This window comes from Peromyscus californicus, unplaced genomic scaffold (assembly GCF_007827085.1).
Source record: "Peromyscus californicus insignis strain IS unplaced genomic scaffold, ASM782708v3 Scaffold_6__1_contigs__length_162567912, whole genome shotgun sequence".
Classification (NCBI taxonomy): Eukaryota; Metazoa; Chordata; class Mammalia; order Rodentia; family Cricetidae; genus Peromyscus; species Peromyscus californicus.
The window spans coordinates 44,423,347-44,440,423 of record NW_026294584.1 but is presented as its reverse complement, the minus strand read 5'-3'; the positions used below and the strand labels follow the sequence as shown (position 1 = coordinate 44,440,423).

General features: G+C 38.3%; 1 protein-coding gene and 1 non-coding gene across 8 annotated transcripts in view; one reads left to right on the top strand and one right to left on the bottom strand.

Moving 5' to 3' along the window:
- Positions 1-17,077, bottom strand: part of Mkln1 (muskelin 1) — a 202,379-nt gene that overhangs the window by 56,302 nt on the left and 129,000 nt on the right. For all 7 annotated transcript variants that reach the window (XM_052720218.1, XM_052720219.1, XM_052720220.1 and 4 more), the window contains 3 exons: positions 15,371-15,448; positions 13,335-13,400; positions 3,893-4,005 (listed from right to left, as the gene is read on the bottom strand). In XM_052720218.1, coding sequence (XP_052576178.1) covers positions 3,893-4,005; positions 13,335-13,400; positions 15,371-15,448 — 257 coding nt within the window. The remainder of the gene's footprint in view (positions 1-3,892; positions 4,006-13,334; positions 13,401-15,370; positions 15,449-17,077) is intronic.
- On the top strand, positions 13,234-13,318 carry LOC128100211 (small nucleolar RNA SNORD45). The gene has a single exon (XR_008214725.1). It is a non-coding gene; the product is annotated as a small nucleolar RNA SNORD45 (small nucleolar RNA).

The following is a 17,077-nucleotide window of genomic DNA, read 5'->3' as shown; positions in this document are numbered from 1 at the left end:
AACAAGGCCATGCTTCCTAATCCTTCTAATCCTTCTCAAACAGTGCTATGCCCTGATGACTAAGCATTCAAATATATTAGCATATGGAGGCCATTTTTACTCAAATCACCACAGGCATCTATATGACGGAACAAACTATAATAAACCTGAGCTCCAATACTGAAACATTTTATTATCTTCAAAGTAACAGAAAATGTTCTCATCAAAAAAATCACTGTGATTTTCAACTTCATTTTTCATATTACAATGTATATATACAGCATAAAAAATAATCAAATGAGCTGGGCACAGTGACACATGCCTGTAATCTCGGCACAGAATACGTAAAGCCAGGAGAAGGGAAACAAGCACAGCCCTGAATTTGAGGCCCGTCTGCCCAACCTAGTGAGACAATGTCTCAAAAACACAAAACATCAGTACTACTCATAAAGCCTTACATCTGGGCACCCAATCTCCTGAATTTTCTATTTATCATTCCTTTGCTTTACTCCAATACCAGTTTTTTATTTAATTCACCTTATCTGATCACTTACAAAAGAATAAACATATCTATTACTTCTTTTAAATACATAAACTAAATAATATGCTTCATGCCTATCAGGAATTCAGACTCTAGGTGGGAAAACAAACCAGTTTCAGGTGAAGGTGGGTGCATCAAAGGAGGTTTAAATTCTGCTCAGAGAGCTTCAGAAAGGCTATATTGAACAAGGGAAGTCTCAATTGAACGTTAAAGAACATATAGGCTGAAGCTGGAGATGGGAGATCTCACTGAGAACACGGGGAAAACACTGGCAAATGAGACAGGCGAAGACATTGTAAAATTGCAGAAATGGTCAGTGCGGTCGGTCGTCACACACAGTCAGGGTATATGGCTGCATGAGAACTGGTACTGTCACTAAATTAAAGAAACTGGGATAGATACATTGTTTTATTATTGTTTTGGCCTTTCCCCCATACTTTCTTGTATGGATACCTTTCAACATCCCACCATACATGGACTCTGAACTTAAGTTATCTGACTCCCTTTGACAAATGAGACAGAAACAAACTTGGTGGAGTGTTCATGGCCATTTCATCCCCTGGCAGCCCTGCCTGTAATTGGACTTTCTTTTGGGCCACCAGCTCACTCACAAATAATGACACAGAGACTTATTATTAATTATGAAAGCTTAGCCTTAGTTTAGGCTTGTCCCTCTAGCACTTTAACTTAAATTAACCCGTATTCTTGTTAGTCTACGTTCTATCACATGGCATTACCTCTCTTCCATCTTGTACCTCCTGTTTCCTCTCTGTGTCTGGCTGGCATCTCTGCCTTTCTTTTTCCTGGCATCTTCTCTGTCCCCAGAAGTCCTGCCTCACCTCTTCCTGCCTAGCTATTGACCATTCAGCTCTTTATTAAACCAATCACAGTGACACATCTTCACACAGTGTACAAATATCCCACAACATTTGCCCGTGCTCTAAGAACAAGTCCCAGGTAGCCTACAGACTGGCGAACAATTAAGTAAAGCACACCCATGTAGTCTTAGCTGAAGCAACCTTAAACTAGCCAACAGTTGTCTCCCAAATGAGTGCTCCTACTAACAGAATGACCCAGCCAACTACTGCCTCACAAGCAAAGAAATGCTTACTGCTATACAGCATTAAAGTTCTATGAATGACTAACGTTAAAGATAACTCAACAGGGATCAAAGCTAGATGTTTCTAAAAGATCATTCATGATGGGCAGCGGTGGCGCATGCCTTTAATCCCAGCACTCAGGAGGCAGAGCCAGGCAGATCTCTGTGAGTTCAGGCCAGTCTGGTCTATAGAGCGAGATCCAGGACAGGCACCAAAAAACTACACAGAGAACCCTGTCTCGAAAAACCCAAAAGATTATTCATTTACTAATTTTGTTTACTTGTTTAGAGGCAGGGTCTGGGTGTGTGGCAGAGGTTAACTTGGAACTTCCCATGTACACCTAGCTGGACTCAAACTTAAGGCAACTCCTAAGATGGTCATGCATTTTTGTAATTCCAGGAAGATGAAGAAGTATCACAAAGCAAGGCCAGTCTAGGCAATTTCCTAAGTTGGGTAGAGTAGGGAGTGAAGAGGAGAAGACAGGGAAGGAGAGACAGAGAAAAAATAGCATGAAAAGGAATAGAGACGAAAGGACATTTGAAATGCAGTATTGACATCAATGGACCTTTGGCATAAATTTGATACAATCAATGAATACGGAAGATTTTAAGATGAACCCTAGGCTTACTGGAAGAATAGTTAAAGATGTAACTAACTCAATTTAAAATAGCTGAGAATAAATAAATTAAATGATTTTAGATATGTCTTTATTTTTGTTGAGGACAGAAATAACCATTTCAAAAAATGATACTTCAACACTGGAAATGGAAGATCATTTTTATGTACCTGGGATTAGAAAAAGAAATCAGAATTTCAAGGTCTTACGGAAAAAGTAAGTGCTACTTAAATGACTAATCCTTGGAGCAGACTGAGTAAGAAAGAACTCAATTTTCAAAGACTGAATGAGGGGTTGGGGATTTAGCTCAGTGGTAAAGAGCTTGCCTAGCAAGCGCAAAGCCCTGGGTTCGATCCTCAGCTCTGAAAAAAAAAAAAAAAAGGCAAAATAACAAACACTGAAGGCACACCTCCAGATCTTTTTAATCTGCCTCCCTAAACAAAAATCAGTGGGTTTGACTTAGGTCTTTTTCTCTTTTGCTTTCTTTCTTTCTTTTTTTTTTTTTTTCCAACCTACATTCTGAAATAGCTTAGATGGAGAATACGTCTACAACAATTTTGGGGGAAAGATGAATAATATTTGCTTTTCCCCTGCATATAACCATGTAATTATTTAATTCAAATCCATAAATCAAAGCTATTTTCATTATAGAAATGCTTCATTTATACATAGATAGGCACAAACACAAATATATGTATAGATACTATTTTAATTAAAATAAATATCACTTATGAAAACTGACAGGTATAGCTTAATGATGAGGATTAATTCTGAGAAATGCATTGTTAGGCAATTTCATCATGTGCCAACATTCTATACTGTCTCTATATAAACAAGTAGGTCTGTAATAGCCCTAAACAATATCTTAGGAGCCCACCACCATGGGCATGGACTATCAATGGTTACAAACTATTATGCAGCACATGACTGTATAGTGAAACAGTCAAGGGTCAAAATAGAGACAAAATGGACAAATGAGACAAAGGGCTGGGGAGACGGCTCAGCAGTTAAGAGCACTTGCTGCTCTTGCAGAGAACCTGGATTCAGTTCCCAGAACTCACGTAGTGGCTCACAACCATCCATAACTATAGTTCCTGGGGATCCAATGACCTCTTAAGCCCTCTGCAGGCTCCAGACATGCATGTGATGCAAATACATGCATGCCGGCAAAACAGTAACAAACAAACATATTTTAAAAACCTAGACAGTGTAGAGCTAAAACATCCAAAGCATGCTTTTCCAGAGGAAATACAATACGATGGTGGGGGCTAGACTAGCTTAGTGATACTGCACTTTGAGGCCAGGTTCCATCCTCACCAGTGCATGGGGGGTAGGGGAGTATGAATGCTGAAAACGAGGGCAGAGTGCTGAGGCATGAAAAGATATTATACGGTTACATTTCTAAGGTGAAGTAGCTTAAAATTCAAAACAAAAAAATATTGCTATTTAACTCTACAAAATAGCTATATATACCACTAACTGATGGGCCAAGGATAGAAATTCAAACGCAAGAGTTGTTGAATCCAGTTGATTTTCTTACTTCAAAATGCTTTTGTACTACCGCTGTTGTGAAACATCCGAGAAGAAAACAAGCATACAGAAGTGTATTCCACGCTCCTACTGTGATACAGATGAATGAAAAGACTAGGAACTTGCCTCTTTCTCAGTGTCTCTAGAGATACATGTCCACTGGTTCTCCTTCACACTGTATGCCCAGAAGTCAGCAAGATCTTGTGTTCCATCCCAGCCACCAAACAAATAAACAGTCTCTATGAAAATCAAAAAAGTATGTATTAAAAAAAAGCCATAGGGACAAGGGTTAAGGCACCAGACTCACTCAATTGTTTCAAAGAACATTTAAGAAGGTACTTTTCATATTTCTTACAGTATTATCTTTAAACTTGTCACTTTCAAAAATGTACTCCAGCTGTTAAACCTAAGTATATGGAAAGACTACTGCAGAACCATATTTTGAGAAATTTATTTAAAAATCAGATCAGTAGGCCATGCTCCCCAAGATTCTGACTCCAAAATTCTTTAGTGGCTAAAGAGTTTGTATTTTTAAAGTCTCCCATATGAACCTGGTGCAGTCAGTTTCAGAATTGGTCTGTTGGACTACATTTTAGCTACTAAAGGCTGACAGAACTATTTAAAAGTATAAAAACTCAAAATTTAAAGGATTACATGAAGACATGTAGCTGTTACTGGGGGGGGGGTGCAATGAGAAAGGATAACATTAAAGGTGATGTCTTCCTATTGCCAAATAATGGTTAAAACTAGCTGAAAGTTAAGAATAAACTGATATAAAACAATGACAGTCCCATGAATATTGGGCTAATATTTTCCCATATATGTTGTAATAATCTTCCTTTTCAAAGATTAACCTAATACTTTGAGAAATAAATTTCTTGTCACTCTAAAATGTCTACTGCATTGATAAACTTTACCACTGTGACAAAATTATTTGCCTCAGTGAGCAGTGAATCTTTATACATAATATTGTATCATAGATCCTTCTCTATACAATGCCTTTCCTTTTGTTAAATATTTCCCCCTTTGTAAATATGTTATGCCTACTGATTACAAGTGTGTGTTTTAAGACTATATACACGGCAGTTATCATCTAAAGTGTGACTAATCTTAAAGATATACAATTCAAAACTACACGTGAAAATACTGTTACATTACGAAACCCCTTTCCATTCACAGCTGGGCTGTCATGTTTTCATATAACTTAAAATTTTAAGCAAATTTTCTGAGTAAAATGTTCACAAATGCTTCATTGCTGTCAGAAGAAGAAAAATCCACTGGAGGAAGATTTAGTTCTAGTGCTAACTGGATACTATGGTCTGAAAAGGAAATGCCTCCCAAAGGCTATCCTGGAAGGTTTGCTCCTAGCTGGTGGTATCATTTTGAAGTTTCTAGAAATCTTAGAAGGAGGCCTTAGCTGTAAGAGGTAGGTCACTAGGAGTGTATCCTTTGAGACAATATGCTGTCCTCGCCTCTTGTCCTCTCTCCTGGCCACAATGGTGTGAGCAGTCCTGCCAACCCCTTCCTACACTGGTGGATGAAAATCCTCTAAAAATGTAAGCCTAAATTGTTTTGCCACAGTGACAAGAAGCTTTGCTAATATAGACATCTGATACTGGAGCTAAGCTGTCGCTGGTGACGGACCACGGTCATATGGTTCTTTGGAATTGGTTTGCAAAAAGAGTTTGGAAAAGTTCAGAGAAACCAGCTAGAGGAAACCGAGGATGCTAGAGGTGGAGCTTAGATGGCAATTCCAGTGGAAGCTCAGAAGATCAGAAGACCATGGTCTTCACCAGGTTTACAGAGAAAATTGGAAGCGAAAGGCAGATAGAATGATTTGAAAAACTTGGTTTAGAAAACTCTATACACATTTAAAACTAAGGAAGACATGGTTTCTGAACCGCTTAGACCATTAAAAAGGAAGCCAGTTTCTTTTCAATGAAACAACAGGAAAGGTGACATGGGAACATCTCAGGAATTGGCCCGATTAACACCCAATGCAAAGAGTAAACACATTAGAAGACTTTTCATTGAGAAATCAGTGCTTCTAGGACACCCTGACCTCACACTGTATCAAGTTATTTTCCCAAAGATTATTTAACCATGCTGAGCTTCCCAGGCACTGAGTCCACCTAAGGTAGCAGCAGACTTCGTCGTTTTGCAGACATATAGAATACTAGAGTCAGAGTCGTGAAGGTTTCTACTCAGACTTCAAAGTCAGGCTGAGAAGTGAGACAATGTGTCCATCAGGTGCCTGAGAGGAAAAAGCACGAAGCTGTGGGAATGAATCCAAAGACACAAACACACACCCAGGAAGTTAAGAGATTTCAGGAACATAGAATGTATACTGAGGAATGCTGCAGGCCAACAAGAAAAGCTAGCCTTAAAGAGAGGCCTTGTGGGCTGGAACCACCAAAGGGTGGGAAAGCAATCCCTTTCAGAGCTGGGCTCTCAATGTATTTCTAAAAAACATGTCTCTTTCTTGGAGCATACTATCACATACCCCGGATACTGGACAAGAGCTACAGATTTCATTTCCATGCCTCCATTCTTTCATTTTGGAATGGAAATGTCTATCATGTTCATTTTATGTTTAAACTATATCTAACTTATTTTAAAGAGGCTTACCTTTAAGAGCTTGCCTTGAGTCTTAGCAGAGATTTGGGATTTGAACTTCTGTCCCCTACAGGCTCATTCTTAGAGGCTCAGTCACAGCTAGAAGCACTACTTTGGTAGGTTCTGTGAACTTTAAGAAGGGGGCGTAGCTGGAAGAGGGTTCTTAAGGGCAGTATCTTCTCTTTTTCTCCGACTTCCCTCCCTCACTCTCTCCCTCCTGCTGTGGATATGTTCTGTATGCTGTGAATATGTGTTGCTCTGATTGGCTGATAAACAAAACACTGATTGGCCAGTAGCCAGGCAGGAAGTATAGGCAGGGCGCGCAGCCGAGGAGAATTCTGGGAAGAGGAAGGGCTGAGTCAGGAGTTACCAGTCAGACACAGAGGAAGCAAGATGTCAAGGCAGAACTGAGAAAAGATACCAAGCTACTGGCTAAACACAGATTAAGAATTATGGGTTAATTTAAGTGTAAGAGCCTGTCAGTAATAAGCCTGAGCTAACGGCCAAGCAGTTATAATTAATATAAGCCTCTGTGTGCTTACTTGGGGGACACAAGTGGGAGAGATTTGTCCTGACCACTGGAACACAGAAAAACTTCCAGCTACACCCTCCGTTCCTCTCTCCCTTCCTTGTGCTCTCTGCTTCCTTGCCACCATGCTGCAACCCATTCTTTTATGCCATCCCTGCCATAATGGACTAAAAACCTCTAAAACCATGAACCAAAATACTTTCTTCCCCTAAGTTATTTTTCTCAGGTATCTAGTAACAGTGGTAAGAAATTAATAAAGAATGATCAAGCATAAGCCACTTATTCTTCCTCAGTCTTTGTTTTTTTATTTACAAAACTCTGTTTAGAGTTCCCTCAAATTTAAGTTATACAAGTTGTCAAAAATGAACATTTCTATTAAAAAAGAGGAAAAACAAACAAATAAAACTTGAGCTACCTTTCAGTTCCTAAGCACCTCAGACACAGTAACAACAGTATTACCGTACTAGACTCCAAACTAACCAAAACCTGGAATCCTTTTGGCACTGTAAAAATATGAAATAATGGCAATTATTTTAGAGTACTAAAACTCTGTCTTATTTCATAATGATAAAACAATCCATTATCATTAGCTGAATAACATTGTTTCCCAGATGGCATACAGTAATGTCCAGATACATAATTTTATAGGAAAAAGAACAAAGAATTTTCATCTGGCTTAAGATTATTTGCCAAGACCTCACTATAACAGCAGTTAACCCTGTTAATTTCTGAAGCTTGTAGAGGGAGGCCCATCTAACTAAAATAGCAATAGCAATTGACCTTTTGTTTTATAGTACTTATGGGCACTCTCTGGATAAGGTTACCCTGGTTCATTAACTTTAATAACCCTTCCTCTTGGGCTCTGAGTTCTCAATGTTCTTTCTGAAAAGCAGGTCTCTTTGTACGCATAAACTCTCACAGCAAAGAAAACCCACATTTCCACAACAGCCTCATTGATAGCTGAGCAAAAGAAAATCTGGCACAGGGCAAGCATCCCAAAAGAATTAAACAAAGATGTCATTCCTGTCCATGGAAGCTTTGTGGTCCAACTGAAGCAATAGTACAATAAATAAATTTTGTAGAAACTTATTCTTTTGATGTACCTGAATAAAAAAGGTGCAACAAAAAATTTTAATTCAATCCCTCATCATTTAAGTCTCACAAAGATAAACCATCTAGAAATAAATACCAAGAAGTGTCATTAAATCATAAAAGGCAGAAAGACTTATTAAACTATGAAGTTATCTAGAGAGAACCGTGGTGAGAAGTACAGTGTAGAAAAGAAAAAGGAAAAGCTGAAATCTTAGTGGGAAAGCTGGCTTCCTGGAAACCCATGCCCCGCAGCAAGTCCTATAACAACACGCCTGTATATCCTAGGCAACATCATCTTCCTCAAGCAGCAACCTTTTCTTTCTATTTTTTCCCCCTTAAAGGAATATAGACTAACACAGCTCTGCATTTGTCCTAGCTCTTCAGCAATATCTATCTGATAAGTTTTAAGCACTGATTTGAACTCACAAACCACTGTAGGAAATGAAAAGAAAGATGAATAGTCCCTTGTCCTTGAAGAACTTACAATCTAGCCACAACTCTAAAAGGGGACAGAAGTCACCACAATGCAGAACAGACCCAAGTGCCATTCAAAGGCAAAAGCACAACAGGTGTTCTAAAGGGGAGAACACACGTGGCTGAGAACTTGGTAGATTTGTGGTAAGACTAGTCTCTGTCCTGGGGTCAGAATGTGGCTTTGTGTTCTAGTAAAGTAGAATGTGGGACAGAAAAGCAGCAAAGTAAAATAACAAAGGTACAGAGACAGAACACAACCAAAGTGTTTGAAAAGCCATAAACTCCAAAGTCAGGCATACTGTAGCCTCAATCTTGACTCTGTAACCTTAACCACTAGTTTCCTAAGCTCTAAAATGTGATATGCTTATCTTTCCTAAAGATACAGTGAAAACTAAAATTATACGTTGTATGCAAAGAAGTTGTGGTGAATTGTGTGGTGAATAAGTAAATTACAGAAAATGTATATAAAATCAGGACACAAAGGTAGTAGGCAGACAGGAAGCTTAAAAAGACAGATAGTGACTAGATCATGGTCAAGGTTCAATTACTAGGGTTCAAACTTAATTCCACAGACACTGAAGGAACTATAAACAAAGTTAAGCAGAGGCATTAGAATCTGAACTTGCTGTAGAACTAACTAAAAAGGAAGACATGGGGAACGACAGAGATTGGTGGTAATAAAGTTAGTAGTAGCCTATTTTCAAAATGTCAAGCCAATTTCATTTAAAAGACCACATCAGATAATCATCAATCTATCTATCAATTATTACTCCATAAATATCACAATTCAATTATTATTCCTTGGTACAAAAAATACATTATTTGGTACCAGAACCTAATAAGCATGGATCTACTTATTCCCAGCAGCACAATTTACACATTGTACATGGATTAAAAATTAAAAATAAGAGAGATGATTAACACAAGGAAAGAATTTGGCCTTTTACATCATTTGCACAACTTTTACACCATTTGCACACATTCTGTAAACTAAAATGGGCTTTTTTACTTCAAGTGCTCAAATGCAGTTTCTACCACTCTACTGAGTCAATCAGACTGCCCATTGCATAAACCTCCACAAGATGGCACACTAGTCATAATTAAACAAGTCTGTCATTTTGAAACTACAGACTGTATCAAATATGTGCTAACAGAGAAAGCCAAAAAGTCAGACACAAATCAAGAATCAAGAAGAAGACAAAGCCAGCGAGACGGCTCAGTGGGTAAATCCTGATGACCTGCGTTCACCTGACTATACGAAGTTGTCCCCAGACCTCTCTAGGCATATCTTGACACTCATGCCCAAACAGGAATCATACACACAATAAAACAGAAGCAGAAGTATAACCACATGAAAGTTTGATAGCAATTAAAAACCCAAATTCCTCTTTATCCACTTCATTAAAAACTTCAAGGAAAACAGATACACATTTTTGTTTTCTTTTGAAAAGCACTTTAATGTAATTGCTACAGAGGTAGTTCAAGGTTCAGAAACTTAGAGATGAGAGTTTCTAAAGGACAAATCCCCAACATCTTCTTCTGCAGCTATCAAATAATTGGTATGGTGTTACCTGAGTCTTCCCCCAAAATTCAGTAATAATTACATAGGAAGAACAACTTAACACAAGACAATCCATGCTGAAACAAAATCTCCACACAACGGTTTTACCTAAACCACAGCTGAAACCCAAGTTCACAATTAAAGTCTATTAAGAGGAGAGGTGTCAGGTTCAGGGACGACAATCAATAAAACTAACGTATAGTACAGTAGGCCAAAGTACCACATTCGTCTGCTACCAAGGTATGGTCCAGTATGATTCCTGTATGACGGGAGAAGTTTGGGCAACTGAACAGTAAAATTTAAGCCACTGTGCATGTTTATGGTTATTCTATCCTTGGATCTGACAGGGAAATGGCATTAAGCAAACAAACAACTATTGACTGAAAAGGGAAATGAAATTTAGGAGCTATTAGCCTTAATCTTTAAGAAAACAAGATATAGGAAACACTGGGAAGCAACAAATGCTTTGACATACATTAAATAAGCCAAAATAAAATTTACTTAGTTTTCCATAATTCACCATTATGCTTGTGCTTGGCTTTTCATTTCTTTCTGTACCCAACTGACTGCTCTTTATGGTTCTTTTGTTTTCTCCTTTTTATGCCATACTGGGAAAGGCCCACGACAGCTGTTGTATCTGAGTAGACACTCTACAGATGATGAAAATGCCTGGTACAGCTATGAGACAGCACCATGTTCCACTCCATCCAGCCCTGCTCAAACCTCAGTAAACACATAGAAACTCTGAGACTAGGAGAAACCTCCATGAGGAACAGACTCCAAACAGGCTGAAGAACTAACTGCTCTGGACATTCACACACCTACAACAACAGAGGAAAACCACAGCGAGACTACTACACTGCTAGCTAGGAAGGACAGCTTACTCCATCTCCTTTTAGAACATGCATCGCTGACCACACTAGAGGAATAATCATAGGACTAGACAGCTTCACTGTAGAATTTAACAAGACATTTACAGAACCAAGAGCAATGTTCTTCAAACTATTCCATAAAACAGGAAAAAAAAAAAAAAAGACTGTTTCTAAACTCACTCTATAAAGCCAGTATTATCTTGATAACATAAAGACATAACAAAAAGAACAGAGACATATATCCTAGATGAATATACATGTAAGAATCCTTAATAAAAGTCTTGCAAACATTACACTGAGAGACTATATACCATGAGCATGTTGGTTTCATTCCGAGGATATAAGGATGTATCAACACATGCAAATTAATAAATATAATACAACATATAAATAACATCAAGGGGGCAAAAATCACAGGATCATAACAGATACAGAAAAGGTATCTGAGAAAATTCAACACACCTCATAAAAAAAGCCCTAAAGAAATCAGGAACAGAAGAATCATGCCTGAAAATAATAAAGTATGTGTATAACAAACTGATAGCAGATATCATGCTGAATGGGGGAAAATTGAAGGCATCTCTTCTAGAATCGCCATTCTTTTTTTTTTTTTTTTTTTTGGTTTTTCGAGACAGGGTTTCTCTGTGTAGCTTTGCTCCTTTCCTGGAACTCACTTGGTAGCCCAGGCTGGCCTCGAACTCACAGAGATCCGCCTGGCTCTGCCTCCCGAGTGCTGGGATTAAAGGCGTGCGCCACCACCGCCCGGCTAGAATCGCCATTCTTATTTAGTGCAGTATTTTACATTTTCACCAAGTAACGGGTGGTGGGGGGTTATAAGTAGAGAAGCCATCATAAAGAAATTAACATCAGGAGCTAGGAGATGGCTCAGCCAGTAAGAGGCTTGTCATATAAACACAAGGACCTGAGTTTGATCCCAACACCCGCATAAATCAGCCAGATGCAGCTATGCAGAAGCAATCCCAGCACTGGGGAGAGAGATTGACAACATTCAATGTCAACCTCTGTCTCCACATACATATGCATAAATATGCAAAAACACATGCATGGGAGCACAAACACAAACATGAGGACACACAGGGACGTGTGTGTGTGTGTGTGTGTGTAAAATACACACATACAAGATTAAAATCACATGACTGTAACCATCATTCCCACGACTCTTCCTAAAACTAGAATTTCTACAGTTAGACAAACAGGAATGGCAATATGGCCGTGGGCCACAGTGAACCTGCTGAAATTCTGTCCCTATTGCATAAAACAGTATGGTAGGAAAGATGTCTATACCTTCATCTTCTGAGCTTCTAAAGAAGGACCTCTGCTAACTTGAACCTCAGCCACATTGGTCATACTAAGTTCTGTCATGACGTTTGTCTATCACTTGAATCTTTGTTTTCCTCCTAAACATCCCATACATTATCTTTATTTAAATGATCTTTTTTTCCCCATGTGTTCTTTCCCCATCGTGCATGGTCTCTTTCTCACAGACAGCATAGTAATAAGGACCCTGAAACTCGGGCCTATTGAACGTGGCCTTTAAGTGTCAGGACATCTCACCCTGGGGTGAAGCGCGTTTTGCTGGAAATTAAAGGGGCTTTTCTAAACAATTTCCCTTAGTGTATTATTAGCAAGAAAATAATTTATGTACAAAATTGCCCCTTTAACAAACAAACATAGGCATGCTTGTTACTCTGAAACAGGAAAACTAATGCCTAAAAGGCTGTATCGTATTCAAGCCTACTTATGTAGGACAGGATAGTATTTGTGAGAAGGGGAACAGATTAGAAAATAAAATCCTATACCTTGAAAGAAAACTTTTCCAAAGATACTCTAATAGTATTCTCAAAGTTGTTATAAATATATATCTAACACTTAGTTTCAAGTAAAATATTCAATTCTTATTAATACCAATTTTTGAAAATAGTCAAGATTTAGTATCATATCATATTTTTCTAATTACTTATAAAATAATATGAATCTACAAAAGAAATATTTTTATTCCTGAAGTACTGAGTCAGCACAACAAAGTAACAAAATGGTGTAAATACTCTCAGAAAAGTAAAATGCTGCTTGAGCACATCCTGGCATGGTCAGAGTAAAGTTTTATAGAGTGGAATTATGTGAAGGACACGTCTCTTAGGGTGTCTACGGTCAGCTGTGCAGCAGCCTGCTCTCTCAGTGTTGACGTTCAGATAGTATGCAGTCAACGCTGTCCTCTTTGCTATTTGGTTTAATAAATAACATTTAACCTTTACCATACATGGAAAGAGAAGCGTGTCCACTCTCATGAAGTATTATAAATGTAGGCCAATGATGAATTTTGGCATGTACTGCCTGAATTTACTGCTGAACTCCACGCACACTTTAGCTCTAGAATTCTGCTGGGCCACTGCTAGCGTGACTCACCTGTCTGAACATCAATAACCATCTGATGGCCCCCTCTCATTCCTGGTCGGTTATCTTCTCCATCACCTGAAGAAGAAAAAGTATTTTCTATAAAGATATAATAAAACTTACAATTCTAGAGGAGTAACCTCACTTGTAAGTCTATAAAGAATAGTAACAAATACTCCACACGTACTCCTTCAAAATATTATAATTAGTGAAAGGAAGAATAAAGGAAGAAATACCTCTGTTTCAAATACTGAAAAAGTTACAGGATTCTAGAAAATGGTGTGTGTGCATGTGTGCTAAGGAACAAACCCCACAAGTGATAAGGTCCCCACAAGTGACAAGCAAGTATTCAACCACTGAGTTATGCTCTCAGCCCTAAGATTACAGGATTCCAATATCACATTTGATATAAACCAGGAAGCCTAAGGTTTTCATCATAAATCTCCCATTAGTAGAAATAAATTAGTTTGGCAAATGAACTTTCCTGATTTTTGTATGTAAAACTTATCATCTAACTGTGCACAGGAGTTTTACAGGAGTATTACAAATAACTGAAATATCAGTTTTTTATACAGTCATGAGTTACTTACTGATGAGGAATAGCTTCTGAGAAATGCATTGTTAGGCGATTCTGTCTTTGTGTAAACACCAGAGAGTGTATTTACAGAAATCGACATGGGACTGCCTATTGCCCGCCGAGCCATACGGCAAAACATGTTACTACTAAGTACTTCAGCCAGCTACAATGTTTCTATTTTTCAGAATAGCTAATCACAGAAAAAGGTTCAGTATGAACACTAGATAGGAATGTTGCGGCTCAATTAAAAGCTCATGGGATCATCATTATGAAGCACATGATTATACACAGAAACAGGGCACAGAGCCAAACCACTGTACTCGACAAGTCTTTTTCCTTCCTCACAGCTAGATGCCCATCAGCTCCTGCTGACCATCACCACTGAGGGCTTGCCCTTCTCTCCTGTCAGTCTGTACTGCTTTTTTCAAGAATAAATTAGCACAACACTAAAATATTAATTTCTACCATGTGTTTTGTGTATTTAATCTATTTTCAAATACATGTGTCTTTGAAGAAGTCACCATACACAGAACTAGGAAAGTGGGAGTATGTTCACACAACAGAGCTTATATAAGTTCAGGAGGAATTTTTGGCACATATTAATGAGTAATGCTATGGAAACTTTCTCACAAGTGAAGAGAAAGCCTTGGAGACATATGAAGACCACAAAAACCAACTGAATACCTCGAGAACCATCTTTCTTCAATGTAAACACGTGCAGTAAAACCACGTTTCCATCTGGCAAAAGTGAATGCATACAATAAAGTGACAAAAATCTGTTCACAAAATAATAATGTGTTAATGAAGAAGACTAAATTCTGAATCAGATTTTGAGTTTTGAAAACAAACAAACAAGTCCCTATTAGAAATAAATGCTCCCTAGGGTCTGTGTCTCCAAGAAAGAAGCATTAGATGTGGTCACTGAGGCACTCTGATATTCAAATGAAGTGCCTTTTGGCTTCAACTGTACTGTGTTTTAATAGAATTGACATAGCGATTCTATTAAAGTTCATCACCTGTCCCTCTTGTTCTCAAAGGTCCTGCTATGTTTAGTAGCGATTTTGTAGAACTTGGTTTTCCAGGAACACATATGGTGGCACCACAGCGTGCCTATTATTTTACACACCTCTATGAAAGCAGTTTGTAACAGCATTCTAAGAACAAACAACCTTGCACAACATTTTATCACAGTGATGAAACAAGAATTTAAAAGATAATCTAAATACAATAAACTAGGGCTGGGACTATAGCTCACTGGTAAGAGTGCTTACCTAGCATGTACAAGGCCAAGTTCAATCCCTAGCCTCAGGGAAAAAAAATTATGATAATAATCCTCTCTGCTACCTAGATAAGGAACCTATGTTCTCTCTCAAATACCTGCTCTTTATTAACAGAGTAGGAGGATGCTTGGGCCATCTAATGAAAACAGACTGTAAAGAAGAAACAGAACAAGCCAGACAGTGCAACTCACCTTTGGTGCTCTTAGGAATGATCTGACTCCACCGCGGCTTATACTCCTGCTGACTGATATACTGATTGAACAAGCCATCTGCAAGTATAAAAAAGAAGAGTTATATCTTAGCTGGCTCTTCAACCTCCCAGTATGATACCCAAATATAAATAGTCAACTGCCAGGAGATGGTGGCATATGCCTTTAATCCCAGCACTTGGGAGGCAGAACCAGGTGGATCTCTATGGGTTCGAGGTCAGCCTGGTCTACAGAGCTAGTTCCAGGAAAGGGACAAAGCTACACAGAGAAACTCTGTCTCAAAAAACCAAAAAAAAAAAAAAAAAAAAAAAAGTAAATTATTAGTTGACACAACAGAAACATTGCATTAGCAGCAGCCCATATTAAACTTAGATTCCCACGATGACTACATGAGTCACTATAAAGTTACTACTGCGCTCATGAAGAAATATGTAACCTCAACAAAGACCCCGAAAGAAGGAAAGCTCTGAGAGAAAAAAGTTAAGATGACAATTTAAGGCTGGAAACCAGAAGCAGCAGCAAATAGTTAATAAATAATCTGAATATACGTTTTATTTCACTGAAGCATGGCCATGTGCACCTTAAAAATCATTTTTTGCATCAATATAAATACAAATGGGAAAAGAAAGAATAATCGAAGCCGGGAAGAATATTTGCTTTCTGGTGATTTCTCACCACTATTCTCTATTTTATTTACTACTTTTAAAATCTTTATCCCTTATAATAAATAGATTCTTGAATTCCAATGTCTTCCCCATGAAGAGCCCTTAAGAGTTCATAGATTTTGTTACCAGATTACAAAAAACAAAACAAAACAAAAACAGCCTAAATAAGGACATGACCACCAACAGCTTTGGTATAGGCACTTTATATTACAACCTCAGAGAAAGAGAAAACTCTTTAAAATGCAAATTCCTGCTTTCTTTGGGTACAAAGTGACAGATAAAAGTACTGCCAGCAGCAACAGAACTGTACTTATTGATGCTGCCAAATGTTAAAATCTGTTTTAGTTCGTTTAAGTCTAAAACAACCCTAAGAGGATTTGGAGCTCCTCTTCTAAGATGGGGAAGTACATATTTAGAGAATTAGGGAACTTTATCAAACGCACACATATCTTAGGTAATGGAGCTGGGACTCGGATCCCACTTTGCTTTTCCTCTCAGTAAACTTTTCATCTACTTCTGGAGGAGTTATTACATTAGTTACTATAATTATATGGAGAGTGCACTTCCCCCACACATCTACTCTACTCCAAATGATTATCACACCCTACACCCATGTCTGTCACTAGTTTACGAACGATGTATAGAATCAAATTCTAGATAACAAAACGGAAGAATCTGCCGGGCGGTGGTGGCGCACGCCTTTAATCCTAGCACTCGGGAGGTAGAGGCAGGTGGATCTCTGTGAGTTCGAGGCCAGCCTGGGCTACCAAGCAAGTTCCAGGAAAGGCGCAAAGCTACACAGAGAAACCCTGTCTTGAAAAACCAAAAAAAAAAAAAAAAAAGGAAGAATCTTCTAGAGACTTGTAAGCAATGTTTCATCACTTCTAAACAGACAATACAAGAAAAGAAGAGGCTTTTATCTTCTGGACACATTTTCATATACATATGCAGCATATAACGTGTACAACTACTAACTCCTATTTGTAGAGCTAGGGAAAGAGTCAAGTCTACAGCAATGACAGCA